Raw genomic sequence first — 15147 nt, 5'->3', positions numbered from 1 at the left:
AGGATAGCCAATTGACTTGCCTGGACTCCATCGAAATACATTGCACAGAAACAGAGGAGTTAGCCGGGTTAGTCTGTAGTAGCAAAATCGAAAAGAGTCCGGTAGCACCTTTAAGACTAACCAACTTTACTGTAGCATAAGCTTTCGAGAATCACAGTTCTCTTCATCAGATGCATCTGACAAAGATAACTCTGATTCTCGAAAACTTATGCTACAGAAAAGTTGGTTAGTCTTAAAAAGTGCTATTGGACTCTTTTTGATTGTACAGAAAAGACTCAATGAAAGTGTGGAATGGATTTTGAGAATCCCTCTCTGGAATGAGAGCCCCTGACTGGATTGAGAGCCAAGCTACAAGTGATGCCTGACACAGGTTGGACACTTGTCAGCTTCCCTCAAGTTTTGATGGGAAATGTAGGCGTCCTGGTCTTGCAGCTGTAATGGAGAGCCAAGCTGGAAAACCAGGACTCCTACATTTCCATCAAAACTGGAGGGAAACTGTCCAACCTGTGTAAGGCATCCCTTGTAGCTTGGCTCTGACTGTCCTTGGGAGTGGGATAAGCACTCTTGGGTGCAGAATCAAAACCGCCGAAGTGGGGTGAGAGTGTCCCGTTAATATAGCAACGTCTCCTGAGCCTTTACTGTGGCATATCGTATTTATTGGAGGCTGAGCGAGATTTATTTGCTCTTTCCTCAGATGCGCTGTTTCCATTGTCTCTCCTGGGTCCCTTTGACCTTCCAAAATGCTCTTGAAGGGTTAACGAGCGAGAGCTGCAGTCCTAGAGAGGCGCATTGGTGGGCGTATGGAAGCCATTTCCTATCTCCCTCCCCTTTGCGCAAGTCTCCCGGGCTGCTGCTTGAACGGACGGATTTTGGTGAGCTCAAAGGGGCGTTGGAAGGGGCAGGTATGGGGGGGGGGGCTGCAGTGCAACCACAAAGCAGGGAGGGAGGAAGCGGAATGCAAGCAGCGAGGGGTGCTCGTGAGAGAGCCAGTCCTCTCCCCCTGTTTCCACCCTGCCCCACCAGAGGGAGCCAGTTAGCCTCTTTCTGCAGAGCCGGTACAGGTCCCGTAAGGGCAGGATCCGAACCCAGCATCTTTGGAGTTGGGAGGGAGCTCAAGTGACTTCAGGTTCCATAGAGGCATTTTTAGGAAGGAGGGAGGAAAGCGGTGGGGGGGGTGAGGGGGAGGTTTTCGGGGTGAGGCCTTTGCAGGAGAGATGCTGAAAAAAGGACCAAGGGAGGCGAGAAGGGCGGTGATAAGTGGGGGACAGAGACTGAGGCGCTTGACTCCTGGAAACCCCACACAAAGGGAACCAGAGTGGAGAAGGAGATTTTCTGAGGAAACCTCCTCTATATCAATATGTGCCCTTTTCTCTTTGGGAAATTGAAGGAGACGTGTTAGCCCTTTTCCATGTGGATTATTTGCCAGATTTAATGCTTTTGAGCAGTGGGATGTTCCCCTACTTCCAACCACCATCATGACACTTTTGAGGACATCCTAGAGTTCCCGTCAACTTTTCTCTGATCTTTCCGATCCCTGCTTTGCTGCCAAGTTGAAGTTCACAACCAAGCCTGGGTGGCTGCCACTCTATATTCCCCATGTCCTGCTCAAACGACAGCCATTTCCCCTTATTCTAGCTTGGGAAGCTAGGAGGGGAAGGTATTTTTGGTTTTTAATCAGCAGTTGAATATTGGTGTTTTCTTATAACTATGTGTCTTTTCAGGATATCCAGTTACCCCAACATTCAATTGCTGTGTGCGTGAGGGGTGGTCATTGCTGGGAGTCTGGGTCACTGAACCTGTGAGGGAAACTGTCCAGTGGTAGCCCCATTGCCCTTGGATGGCATCTGCATGGCAGCACCATTGGAGAAATCACGCAAATGTGATACTTAATACAGAAAAGAACCCTTAATGTGTCCTCTGCCACCACCTTTGCTCTTTCAGCCTTCTTCTGGTCAGTCTTCTCCAATCTCCTCTATAGATTAACCTCAGCTGCAAGATATTTTTGGAGTCAGCAGGCAAGACACTTGGTCCTTATCTCTCATGTGTATAAATCTCAGACCTGGTCCAGGAATCCAGGAGGAAGAGCTGACAGAGTCCTGAGTGGGGAGTGGATGGTGTAAATTTAGGTCCTTTTCTCTTATTTTTTCTATGCATGGATTCAAAGCAGCTTGTGGGTGGAGGAAGACATTTTACTTCTTTTGAAGTCTCCCTACCACAGAAAAGCTTCATTGCCAGCACAGGCGGAGAGACCACAATACACATACCAATTGTGGTTCAAAAACACTCTTGGAAGAAATGGATAATTAAATCCAATCCACAGCTTCCAAAAGTAACGATAAAGGTATTTATATCATGATTTTCACGACCTAAAGGGACATGTGCAGGAAACCTGAATAATGCTACAAACATTAATTAAGGTGATGTACTCTCAAAGAATCCACCGTTCACACAACGGTCCAAAATAAAAAAGTTGAAATAGCAAACAATCAAAAGTCCATTGTAAACATATAAATCATTCTACATTTTTCTTTTTGCAGAAAATCTAGTACTGCAGACGGTGTTTCCACGGTTCACCCATTGAGAGGGCCAGCTTGTTTGAAACCTGGTGGGTGGTCCTTAAGATACGCACTTTGTATAAAATACTTAACTTTAGAATGGAACCATACATCCTTTGAAGAGGTACTGGTGCGGTATGTTCCTGAGGAAGATAGTTGAAACGAGGTTTCAAACAATCTTCCTTTATTCCCAACAAAGCGATTTAAAATATCTAATTTGTTAAAGAAGCAAAAAGTGGGTATTGTATATATTCAAGAAACCCTTAAAAAATCCTTTCGCACATTTTACATAATAAAAAATTAGGAAAAGCCTACCTATCATCAAGAATTTTTCAGAACAAAAATATAAAACTAGCAAAATATTGGAAGTAAGGAGAAAGGGATGCACGATATATGAAAAGCACTAAAAAGTTATATGAAACAAAATCCAAAAAATAAAGAATTTAAAAAAATTATATGAAACAGTGACTTCCAATTTTCTCTACGACAAATACAAATAAAATCACCGACGTAACACTTCCTCTATAATTGCAAACAATAAACCTCTCCTTTTTCTCTCCAGTCTCAAAAGGATAATTTCTGGTTTCATTTGAACATTAATCTTTCAAACCTTCTGGGTTAATGAGTGAATTCAGGTCCTAAATATTTTGGCTTTTGTACACATCCACCATAAATGATGGCATGTCCCTTCATTTTGTTCACATTTCTAACATACATTCAAAACATTTTATACATTTTAGCTAATTTCTCTGGTGTCGTATATCACTGATAGGTCATTTTATAAAAATTTAAGGCTGGAGTTTAGCATGAATTTAAGACCCTTCATATATTTTGTCATTGTTCCATTTGCATATTATATCAAAACCTTTAGCCCATTTTATCATAGATTATTTTACTCGTTCATCTTCTGTCTTGAAATTTCAACAGAAGTTTGTACATTTTAGCTATAAGATGTTCATCATTTGTAAATAATTCTGTTTCAAATTCCATTTTTGATCATTCAAAATCATAAGACCTTTTATCTGCTTTAAACCTTTCTGATCATTGCGCATAAAAAAACCATTAGCGAGTATATCCTTCTATTATCAAATTTACTCTTCATTTCATTTTACAGTCTCCTTGAAAGAAGTCTAATATATGACAATATGGTAACCATTTATGTTTCGTTCTCATTTCTTGTCTGTAAAAAGCTTCTTGTGCAGAAAACCACAAAGGTGTTTTCGGGCACAATCTAGGATTGTATTTATTCCATATTCTGAAAATAGCACATCCGAATATAATGGTTTTTGAAATCCACATTAACTTTCTTTGTCATACTGCAAATAACCATGCTATCCAACTATCAAATTGTGATCTTCTAATTCCAATAACCTTCTATTTCTCAGCAGCACTCATTCTTTCATTCAAACTAGACAACACGCAGCTAGCTTTTCATGTGCAGGGAGTTTTTCATTCCTGGCTGGCGCCTTCCACTTGACACCTCAAGTCACACAGTCCATCCCATCACCTCACCCCCTGCCACCTTATTCCACCATTTCTATGGGGCAGGCTGGAGGGTCTTGGCTTCCTTTAGCCAGGAGGAGGGAGTGGTGTGGCTTCGGGCAGGGCCAGGAGCTCCTTGACTTGGAATGGATTTGTAGAAATTGGGATACGGAAGGTGGGTCCGCTGTTCAAAAGAATACCTGAGTGGGAGGAGGACGGGGTGTGTGTGAGATTTGGGGCCTTTCAAAATCCAACGCAGTCCTTTGAAGTGTGCCCCAATGGCAATCCAGAGAGAAGTTCTCTCAAGGGACTCGCACAGAAAATGTGCATGTAACAAAAAAGGTTTCCCACCCTCTGTCTTTGTTTTCCTCCCCAACCACAGCGAAAAGACGCTACTGATGCCTTCTCGACCATGTCCTTCATATGGTGAAGAGAAAAGAGCCACTATGCATCCTATTCAGGTAGAGGGGCAGGGGTTAATGGGAAGATGTGGAGGGCAGGGATGCTTCCTTCTCTGTGGTAAGGTTCAGAGGATCGGGCTCCCGGTCCGTGGTTCCAATGCTGGAAGATGTCAGTGTGGGAGGGGAAGGGTCACCCTGGTTGTTTCCACACTCATGGAACGAGGACGTCTTCCTGGCGCGATTTGTGACATCATTGCACCATGATCCCGTTTTCGTGGCAGGATGATGTTTAAAAAACGACCCCTGTCTAGGATGGCATGTGCAGAGAAGCCCAAGCAGGGACTGTGAAACAATAGTGGGACATGAGTTCCCCACGAGAAATGATTTGGTCCTTTACCATATGGACCTGTCCTGCCTCTTCCACACAAAGCTGTTTCCGCATGCCATGGGGACAGCTGCTCTGGCCCCAAGAGGCCTCCAAGCAGGGCTGGGAGGGGGGAGGCAAATGTCCTCCTCATGTGACTTTTCTCCCTCCTTCTTGTGCTGATCTTCCAATAGAAATATATTCTCTCTGTTTTTGGCTCCCACACCCCCACCCCATGGACTGGCTTTCCATTGATGTAAAGAAATGCTCCCTTCTTCTTCTTCTTCCAGGGTGGGGTGTCCTTTGAAGAGGTGGCTGTGTATTTCTCCCAGGGGGAGTGGGCCCTGCTGCGCCCAGCCCAGAGGGCTCTCTACAAGGAAGTCATGCTGGAGAATTTTGGGAACGTGGCCTCTCTGGGTGAGGATCCCTTTCTCCTGGGCTATGTCCTTCTTGATCTGTGCCACCCTTCATGACCCTTTCTCTGGTGTGGGAGGGGTTCTGGGCTCTCCTTGCAGAGAGGGAGCCCCTGCCTGGCAGTCCTGTCCCTGGACACATGAGAAGAGGTGCCAAAGGTTGCTTGGTCTGGAGAGGGTGGGAGGGTCTAATCAGGGGCTTCCCTCCGGTATGGTCCTTCCCTGGGCTGAGATGCTGCTGTGGAGGGAGCTCTGCTGGCTTCTCTGCCACTTTACTTGCTTCTCAGCTGGACTTTCCATCTCAGTTGGGCAAGAAACAGGCACAGAACTGCCAGTGCCAGAAGGACAATTCTTCATCCCATACTATACTCCACCCCATCCTGTTGCAGTCAATTTGGGATGGCATTGTTGCACTGATGTGTATGAAAAGTACTAGTATTCTGATCTTTCCCCCCTGATAAAAAGGATCGCAGATTGCCAAACCTGACCTCGTATGCTGGCTGGAAGAGGAGGAAGAGCTGCTTCCCCTGACCTCTGATGAAGAGGAGGGATTGGCAGGCAGCAGCTGTGGTCTATCATGGGACGGTGTGCGGGCTGCAGTTACTTCCGAAGGTGGGTGTATTCCTGGGATGGGTTCGTCCTTACAGTTGCTCAAAAGAGACTGGATGATGTTCAGATACTGAAATGGTGCCTGTAGATCTTGAAATATGAAAGAGAAAACTACCTTCTACCCCGTCAGATCACTTCTGCCAAGACTTGTCCCCTCCCAGCGGCAGGGGCTGCCTGGCCAGGGGTGTTTCTCAGCCCTTTTGCTTCTGAGATCTCTTCAACCGGAGGTGCCAAGCCTTGATCCTGGGATGTTGTGCCTGCAAAGCAAAGCATGTGCTTTTATGTAGGGCATGACCCTAACCCTATATGGACACATTTTTCCACTGTCTGCAGCACAGCAGGATCTGGTGCCTAGAGAATGCCGACCTACAATCCAGCATGTTGCCTTTGATAGTGTTGATTGGTGATTTTTATGGGCACCACTGAAAAGGACCAAATTTTCTTTCATGACTATATAGATATTTAAATTTTAATTTAATTTAAATTTAATTTAAATATTCTGGGATTTATTCTGCTGGCATTAATCTTAAGTAGCTCGACCTCAGCAAGGTGATCACCTCTTTCTAGCCTTTATCCCACTCAGTCCCATTTCTTCGAGTCCAGTAGACCGAGACAAAAACAAAAGACATGAAAAACTAAGTATGTGAACTGGGAAATAAATTATACAATAAACATCCTCTTATAGCAAGACATGCATATTTTATATTCTTGTTCCTCATTATTTATCGATAATAACATTATCTTGGTCTTCAGAATATATCCAGAATATAATCCAAGTCTTGCTATTTGTTCCATTCCAAATTTCAAGGAGTCACTGATATAACATAGATCCAGAGGAGTTAGCCGTGTTAGTCTGTAGTAGCAAAATCAAAAAGAGTCCAGTAGCACCTTTAAGACTAACCAATTTTATTATAGCATAAGCTTTCGAGAATCAAGTTCTCTTCATCAGATGCCTGATCAAAACTGGGCAGATACAGAAGAGGAGGGGGAAAGAGAGAGAAGGAAGGGGGCATAAATCACAAGAAGACAGAATGCAATTAGCACAGAGGCAATCAAAACATTCCTTTGCTTGGAAATGTAAACATCTCCTTTTGGTGTGCAGTCAGTTTGTAGCAGTGAAGGTATCCAATTCCTATGTAGTATAAGCCTTCGGTAACCACAGCTCTCCCTGCCAGTTGCATCTGACAAAGAGAACTGTGGTCCCCGAAAGCCCACACCAGGCGTCACTGGGCTCCCCCAGATCACGCCTCTGTAAAGAGAATCTGTTACCTGTGGTAATGTGATAACCATTCATAGTCTCTATTCAGTCCCAGCTTGACAGAGTCAAATTTGCATATGAATTCCAATTCAGCAGCCTCCCATTGGATTTTGTTTTTGAAAGGTTTCTGTTGAACCACAGGGACCTTTAAGTCTTTGGTGGAATGTCCTGGTAGATTGAAGTGTTCTCCCACTGGTTTTTGGACGTTTCCATTTCTAATGTCAGATTTGTGTCCATTTATTCTTTTGCGTAGAGGTTGGCTGGTTTGTCCAATGTACAGAGCAGAAGGACATTGTTGGCACATGAGGGCATATATCAGATTGGAGGATGAGCAGCTGTAAGAGCCAGAGACAGTGTAGTTGATGCCATTGGGTCCTGTAATTGTATTCCCTGGGTAGATATAGGGGCAGAGCTGGCATCTGGGTCTGTTGCAGGGCCTGGTACCTGTGCTGGTGACTCTGCTGGCCGATTCATGATTGTAAGTGAGAAGTCGTTTAAGATTGGGGGGCTGTCTGTAGGCAAGGAAAGGTCTTCCACCCAGGGCTTCTGAGAGAGAGGTATGATTTTCCAGGATGGGTTGTAGCTCACTGATGATACGTTGGATGGGTTTGAGCTGGGAGCTATAGGTGACAACCAGTGGTGTTCTGTTGTTAGTTCCTTTAGGTTTGTCCTGGAGCAGACTGTTTCTGGGTACTAGTCTGGCCCTGTTAATTTGTTTCTTCACTTCATTTGGTGGGTACTGTAGTCCCAAAAATGCTTGTTGTAAATCTCTTAAGTGTGAGTCTAGCTTTTCATTTTATATTCTTCTTTTCCTTCTTTTATCCCCACAATTCTGGTGTCCTGCCTGATTTTCACTGCCAATACTTCCAAAGCAGTAATAAATGATAATGATAACAACAACAACATTCAATTTATGTACCACCCTTCAACGTAACACCCACTCAAGCAGTTTACAATGTATATTATTATTCCCCACAACAATCACCCTGTGAGGTGGATGGGGCTGAGATGGCTCTGAGAAGCTGTGACTGAACCAAGGTCACCCAGCTGGCTTCAAGGGGAGGAGAGGGAAATCAAACCCGGTTCTCCAGATTAGAGTCCTGCCACTCTTACCCACTACACTCAACTGGCTTTGGGGATATTGGGCATCCCTGGGGAGTCTCTTTTGCTATATTTATTTTCTTCATTAAAGAACCATTTACCAGAAACAGACCCTCTTGAATAGTATCACACTCACACACTTTACATCAGTCAACAAGGACATACTTGGACTCTCCCTTGTTAGAGATATTCTGCATAAAGCAGGAGTCCAAGAATGAAGCTTATTGAAAGCATAGAGATCAAATGATGCCAGTTTAAGAAAGATTTTTTTTTATCGTAGACAGCATAGCATGCAACTGAGACCCAAAAGACAAACACTCAAAAACCATAAGAGTCCATCTGAATATGAAAAAATCAAATATGGAAAAATGCAACTGGTCTCCTCACATTTTACTTCTGTGATGTTTAAAGAAGAACTTTTGACATCTTAGAGGTTATATTGTCGAAGGCTTTCACGGCTGGAGAATGATGGCTGTTGTGGGTTTTCCGGCTGTATTGCCGTGGTCTTGGCATTGTAGTTCTAGACATTTTGCCAGCAACTGTGACTGGCTTCTTCAGACGTGTAGCACCGAAAGACAGGGATCTCTCAGTGTCAAACCATGTCAAATCTTAGAGGTTTGTTCTTCAGAATAAAACTATTCCAGTTATTGTCTTCATCTGGCCACTCATCTCTCATGCGGTCATTTGCTGGTGAATCTGGATGGATGCCTCTGACTGCTTTCTCAAAGCATGGCTGCCCTGGACAGGCTCCTTTTCCTCCCTAAAGCCAGAACTTATGTCCTTCCCATAAGTTCCAGGGCTGAAAATCCCTAAGATTTCTCCATTGCTTATGGGACCGAGCCCAAGTGCTTTCTCTCCCTGGGTACTAGACCACAACAAGGAATCAAACTCTCCCCAAGTTTTTCCCCTCCTTCCCTTTCACAATTGTGGTTTACTTGAATTGATAAAAACACATCCCTCTTTCCCTACATCTAAAACCCATCTCTGTGATGTTAAACAGACAGACCGAAATAATTGAATATTTGAAGTTTCCTGTTCACATTAGATTACCTTCTTTTCCATTAGGCAAGCCAAGCCCTCGGCCGTATATATTAAAACATGAATGATTGTCCCTGTCTTAAAGGGTGCTCTTCTTCTCATTCTTTCAGGAGGAGCGTGGGAAACGGCAAATGAGACGAAAGAGCTTCCAGTGGTGGAGAATGAGTACACAGATCCCCATCGGGAAGAAAACATTGAACAATCTGCTAAACAGAGGAAAGAGGGGGGAATAAACCCGCCCAAACAGAGGAATAATTCTAATCTTTTAGCAGATAAGGATTCTCAAGAGCAAAAAATATTCAAAGACAATGGGAATGAGCACACTGCAAGAGGGGAAAACGTTCCTGAAAAATCAGATATTATTATTCAATGGAACACCTATAACGGGAAGAAAATATATAAAGATCTAGAGTGTGGGGAAATGTTTGGTCACAAGGGAAGCCTGATTTCTCATCAAAAAATTCAGACAGGAGAGAAACCACACAAGTGCTTGGAATGTGGAAAAAGCTTCCGTTGGCGTGGAAACCTTAATTCCCACCAAAAAAAACACACAGGAGAGAAAGCATATAAATGTTTAGTGTGTTGGAAAAGCTTCAGTCGCAGTCGAGATCTTACTGTCCATCAAAGGTTTCACACAGGGGAGAAACCATACAAATGCCTAGTGTGTGGGAAAAGCTTCAGTCAGAGTGGAAACTTTAATTCCCATCAAAGAACACACACAGGAGAGAAAAGATATAAATGCCTTGAATGTGGAAAAAGCTTCAGTCAAAGTACATACCTTAGTTCCCATCAAAGAATTCACTCAGGGGAGAAACCATATAAATGTCTTGTGTGTGGTAAAAGTTTCCGTCAGAGTGGAAACCTTAATTCCCACCAAAGCATTCATACAGGAGAGAAAAAATTTAAATGCCTGATGTGTGGGAAAAGCTTCAGAAAGAGTGGAAACCTTAATTCTCACCAACGAACTCACACAGGAGAGAAAAAGTATAAATGCCTTACGTGTGGCAAAAGCTTCAGTGAGAGTGGAGCTCTTACTGTCCATCAAAGATTTCACACAGGAGAGAAACCATATAAATGCCTAGTGTGTGGAAAAGGCTTCAGTCAGAGTGGAAACCTTCATTCACATCAACAAACACTCACAGGGGAAAAAAAGTATAAATGTCTAGAGTGTGGAAAAAGCTTCACTCACAATGGAGCTCTTACTGTTCATCAGAGATCTCACACAGGGGAGAAACCATATAAATGCCTAGTGTGTGGAAAACACTTCCGTCAGAGTGGAAACTTTAATTCTCATCAACGAACACACACAGGAGAGAAAAAGTATAAATGCTTGGAGTGTGGAAAAAGCTTTGTTCAGAGTGGATCTCTTACTATCCATCAAAGAATTCACAACGGGGAGAAACCATATAGATGCCTGGAATGTGGGAAAAGCTTCAGTCAGAGTGGAGCTCTGACTGTTCATCAAAGAATTCACACAGGGGACAAACCTTACAAATGTCTGGATTGTGGAAAAAGCTTTGGTGAGCGTGGAAAACTCAAGTCCCATCAAAGAATTCACACAGGGGAGAAACCTTATAAATGCCTGGAGTGTGGGAAAGGGTTTAAAGAAAATGGAAAACTTACTATCCATCAAAGAATCCACACAGGGGAGAAACCATATAAATGTTTGGAATGTGGGAAGAGATTCACTCACAGTGGAGCTCTTGCTGTCCATCAGAGATTTCACACAGGGGAGAAACCTTATAAATGCCTGGAGTGTGGGAAAAGATTCAGGCAGAGTGGAGATCTTACTGTCCATCAAAGAGTTCACACAGGGGAGAAACCATATAAATGCCCTGAATGTGGTAATAGTTTCAGGAAGATTGGAAACCTTAAGTCCCATCAAAGAATTCACAAAGATAAGAAAGCATAGAAATGGTTCTATTGGATCCCTATGGGCATTCTGGAACGGCAGAGAAAAAACACTTGCCTCTCTGTGAGGACCAGGATTCATAGGGAGTACATTGGCATCCCTGATAACACTCGCCAGTCCCAGAGTAGTGCCCAATGACATCCTTCTGAGTGGCAGAAACAAGCAGAGCCAACCAGTGCCTGCCTATGCAGCCAGAGCCCTTGTCCCACCCCTGCCCCACTGAAGCTGTAGAGGACAGGCAGGGAAGACTCAGCAATTACAAAAACCTGAAAGAGGAGCATGAAGTCTGTGTCAGGAGCCAATGCACTCCAGTGCGCCCCCAAAGATGAGTCCTGTAGGGTTGCCAACCTCCAGGTGGGGCCTGCAGTGCTCCCAGAATCCCTCCTGATCTCCCGCCCATGCAGATCACTTCTCCTGGAAGAGAGAGCAGCTTCAGAGAGTGGTTTCTATGGCATCACAACCTTGTCATGTTTCTTCTGCTCCTAGAACACACTTGGATTGCACTAAGGATCTCTGCTTTGATGGCCACCCGGGGAGAGGCCAGAGCCTGGCCAGAGATGGGCAGCTGATGTTCTGCCCCTGTAACCCTCAGAGGGGAGGATGGGATGGCCCAGCTGACAGCCGCACCAGACTGCCCTCATTTTGTGTGACATGCCCCTTCAGAGACTCTGCATGGCACACTCAAAGAACTGTCAGTGCCCTTCCACCCCAAGCCTCCCTTCCTCATACCTGCCCCACCAAGCTGCAAGGCGTTCCAGATGCCAGCACTGCTGTGGGGAGCATCCGTCCAGAGACCTGCCCCCCTTTCACAACTGCCTTTCAGTTCCCCCTTAGGACCAGCCCTCTCCCCATATGTCCTGCTACCCTCCATTTTATCCCCACAACAACACTTCGTGAGGTATATGAGACTGAGTGGCTGTGGCTGGTCTAGCAAGCAAACTTCCATGGCAGACTGAGGAATCTGCCTGGGTCTGATCCCATTCTGGCATTCTAACCACTATCCCGGACAGGGTCTGGCAGAGGAGTAGTTAATTCCCCTCTGTTTTTTCCCCGGGGGGGGGGTCTTTCCACTCTCGCTGTCTGCACTACCTTTGCACCTGCCTACCTTCAACTCAGTAAACCTTTGCTTCCATTGCAAATAGCAGAGGGGTGTTCTGGAGCTAATCTGGGCCAGGATGGTGGTCCAATTCCCTTCAATTTTGGCCGTTCAAGCCCAACCATCTTTCTCATGAGGCCATTTTGAGGCTCCTAGGTTTATTTCCTGATTAATTATGCTGCCTCCTTTTATTATACGTTTCATGCCCTATTTTACAGTGTAATCCATGTTTTAAATTGCTATTTTTATAAATATCTTGTTGGGGTGCCTAGTTCTGTTGTGGGGTTGAGGGTAACCCTATGAACTTGGCCCTCTGTTGACATTTGGGGCGGGGGTGATATTTTGTCCCTGTGAGGAAGCTAAGGAGGCATCTCCAGGGAGAGAATTTCTGAGTGGAAAAGAGTGATTACTGAAGAGAGACAGAAGTGATTTGAGGAGAATGAGTGTCCTGTGAGAAGTACCAAGAGTAGAACTGGTGGTCATCAGCAGAAGCAGAACTGAGACAGCCGAGCGGCATCAAAAGCAATGCGAGAAATGTTTTGAGACTGCAGAGAGAATAGAAAGACTTGGATCGCCTCCTTGACTTTAAAGATTTGTGTGCTACTTGAATTACCCATCAGTCCTTTTTGAATAAACCCTCTTTGTATTTTGATTGATAGTTGTGAAAGGTGTTTCAAGGGTCTGGAGGAGTTGCTTTGAACTTGTATTTTCCTTCTTTCGCCTACTAACTTTATCCCTTGGTTATGAGCAGTGGAAGCTGGTGGGCTAAAGGTAGCCTGGTTTTTCTTTTCTTCAAGGAACCAATGCAGGTCCCAGATGTTTCCCTTTCACTGGGAGGAATGTAGGCTTTGTTATTAATATACATATTATCTGTTGCTTTAAATATGTACTTCTGTGTACTACCTGTGCTTCATGTTGTCTAATGTCAGTTCTACAATTGATTGCGTTCTGTTCCAGCATTTCTTCAGCTCTGTATTAGATTTTTGCTAATGCCCACGGGTCAGTAATGCTTGCACAGGGGACTGCCTTTACCTTTGTAAGCTTGTATTTATTTACCCTATGGCATTGTTTATGGAAATGTCTTTGATATGAATTATACTAATCTCACACTATGTAATCCGCCCAGTCTCAGTGAGAAAGGCAGACTATAAATGACCAGGACTTTTTTTCTGAGAAAAGAGGGGGTGGAACTCAGTGGGTTGCCCTCAGAGAAAATGGTCACATGGCTGGTGGCCCCGCCCCCTGATCTCCAGACAGAGGGGAGTTGAGATTGCCCTCTGCGCCGCTTGGCGGCGCGGAGGGCAATCTAAACTCCCCTCTGTCTGGGGATCAGGGGGTGGGGCCACCAGCCATGTGACCATTTTCAAGAGGTTCTGGAACTCCATTCCCCCATGTTCCCTCTGGAAAAAAGCCCTGTAAATGACGTAAACAAACAAATATCCCAAGACTTGTCAAGGGTTGGTCCACTGGCTCAGAGTGAGCACACTATTGCAAAAGGAACACAGAACTTCACTAATTAACTTTTATTTTATATCAACAGGTGAGGATGTTTACTCCTCACCTGTATAAGCAGCAGTTGATAAAAGCAGCAGTTTACTAAGTTCTCATTTGGCACTTGGGCAATCTCGCTAAGTCAGATGGCCAATTTGATGTGTAACGGGTGGGCTATGAGAGGCAGAAGTCATGATGGTGACTTGTCACCTCTGATGGTGCCCTCTTGGTTCCTCTGCTGATGTGGAGATTTACATTTACTTGTATAATGTTCCTCTTGCAGCTTCCCTGATGGTCACTTTTTGCAAACAGTCTTGGTCCTCCTTTTTCTTTTGTGATACTTGGCCAATGTTCTTGCTGTCTTGCAAGGGCTCCAGAATTCTGTAAACTCGCCTGAAAAACTTGAGATTAAGCAAGACTAATAACTACCAGGTCACTGCATCGTATTGCAAAAGCCAGCCTTGGTAAATTCTTTGAACAAACTTTGAATCTGGTAACTCCTTAAAGATCTACCAAATTTCCCAAGGTATAAGCTTTCATGTCTCAAAGTTCACTTCTTCAGATACAAATTAGAATGATCAATCCTTCTCTCCTGGTCAGAAGGTGGGAGGGGGTTACAAATGGATCTTGAGTCTCCTTTGTATCAGAAAAAGTGAGTTTTGGCTCAAAACCTATACCCTAGAAAATTCTGTTGAAAGGATGAGAGAAGCAGGGGAGAGCCCCTTCCCCCACATCTCACTCTTCCTCCTCTCCACACTTCCCCTCTTGCACCAGAGAACTGATTTGTGCAAAGCCAAAGAAATCCCCAAAAAACAATATGGTGGGTATACAGAGCTGCAGGAGAGAGGAATAGGAAGGGGACTTTCTTGTTCTTCATTTGTATTTGGATGGTGGTTAAGTGCTCGAATGCATCAGGAGGGACAGGAGATTTGTGCAGGGGCAGGGAGAGACATCTGCTCCTCTGCTTCCTTTAAGCCTGTCCCCAGCTGGTCTCCACACGCACCTCCACTCCTTCCACATCAGTTCCCCCAAGCAATGCCAATATGTACTTGCTTTTTGAGAGAATGTTGCTCTTCACCACTGCCTTTCTCCTCCCTTTACTGTACAGAATCCTGGTCTTCTAATTTGCAGGCTGCTTTTCTCCTTTTCTGGCCATGTGGGAAGGGGAGTTTTCCTCCAGGTGCCTAGAAGTTAACAGCTAGAGTTACAGAAGCTCTTCAGAATCAGATCTGCAGATTTTCAAGCCGGCATTTGAGGCATGCAACTGAATCTCTGGTTCCTGGTAGTTCCAGGGGCCGGCTGGCTGTTATCCACCACATCACCTCTTTTGGCATAACAGGTGTGCCAGCATACTGCTTCTCTGGCTCCCTTAGCCTTTTCTCCCACTTGCCACCTGTCAACATCATTGTGGAGTGAATACAGCTGTG

General features: G+C 44.7%; 1 protein-coding gene across 1 annotated transcript; it reads left to right on the top strand.

Moving 5' to 3' along the window:
• Window positions 1-843: 843 nt before the first annotated feature.
• LOC129328691 (zinc finger protein ZFP2-like) lies at window positions 844-13003 on the top strand. Its single transcript, XM_054977918.1, has 6 exons — window positions 844-872; window positions 2538-2605; window positions 4420-4498; window positions 5093-5219; window positions 5681-5827; window positions 9332-13003. Exons 3-6 carry the CDS (start codon window positions 4436-4438, stop codon window positions 11131-11133), a joined length of 2139 nt encoding a protein of 712 aa, XP_054833893.1. The 5' UTR covers window positions 844-872; window positions 2538-2605; window positions 4420-4435; the 3' UTR covers window positions 11134-13003.
• Window positions 13004-15147: the final 2144 nt, after the last annotated feature.

The sequence above is a fragment of the Eublepharis macularius genome, chromosome 4 (genome assembly GCF_028583425.1).
Source record: "Eublepharis macularius isolate TG4126 chromosome 4, MPM_Emac_v1.0, whole genome shotgun sequence".
Classification (NCBI taxonomy): Eukaryota; Metazoa; Chordata; class Lepidosauria; order Squamata; family Eublepharidae; genus Eublepharis; species Eublepharis macularius.
The sequence above is the reverse complement of the archived record's forward strand: the minus strand, read 5'-3'. Positions and strand labels throughout refer to the sequence as shown.

Bases quoted from the DNA above. Each gene is read 5' to 3' on its own strand.
- LOC129328691 (XM_054977918.1), top strand. From the start codon at position 4,436: ATGCCTTCTCGACCATGTCCTTCATATGGTGAAGAGAAAAGAGCCACT. The intron at 4,499-5,092 runs GTAGAGGGGCAG...TTCTTCTTCCAG, and splicing joins CCACTATGCATCCTATTCAG to GGTGGGGTGTCCTTTGAAGA. The intron at 5,828-9,331 runs GTGGGTGTATTC...TCATTCTTTCAG, and splicing joins GGCTGCAGTTACTTCCGAAG to GAGGAGCGTGGGAAACGGCA.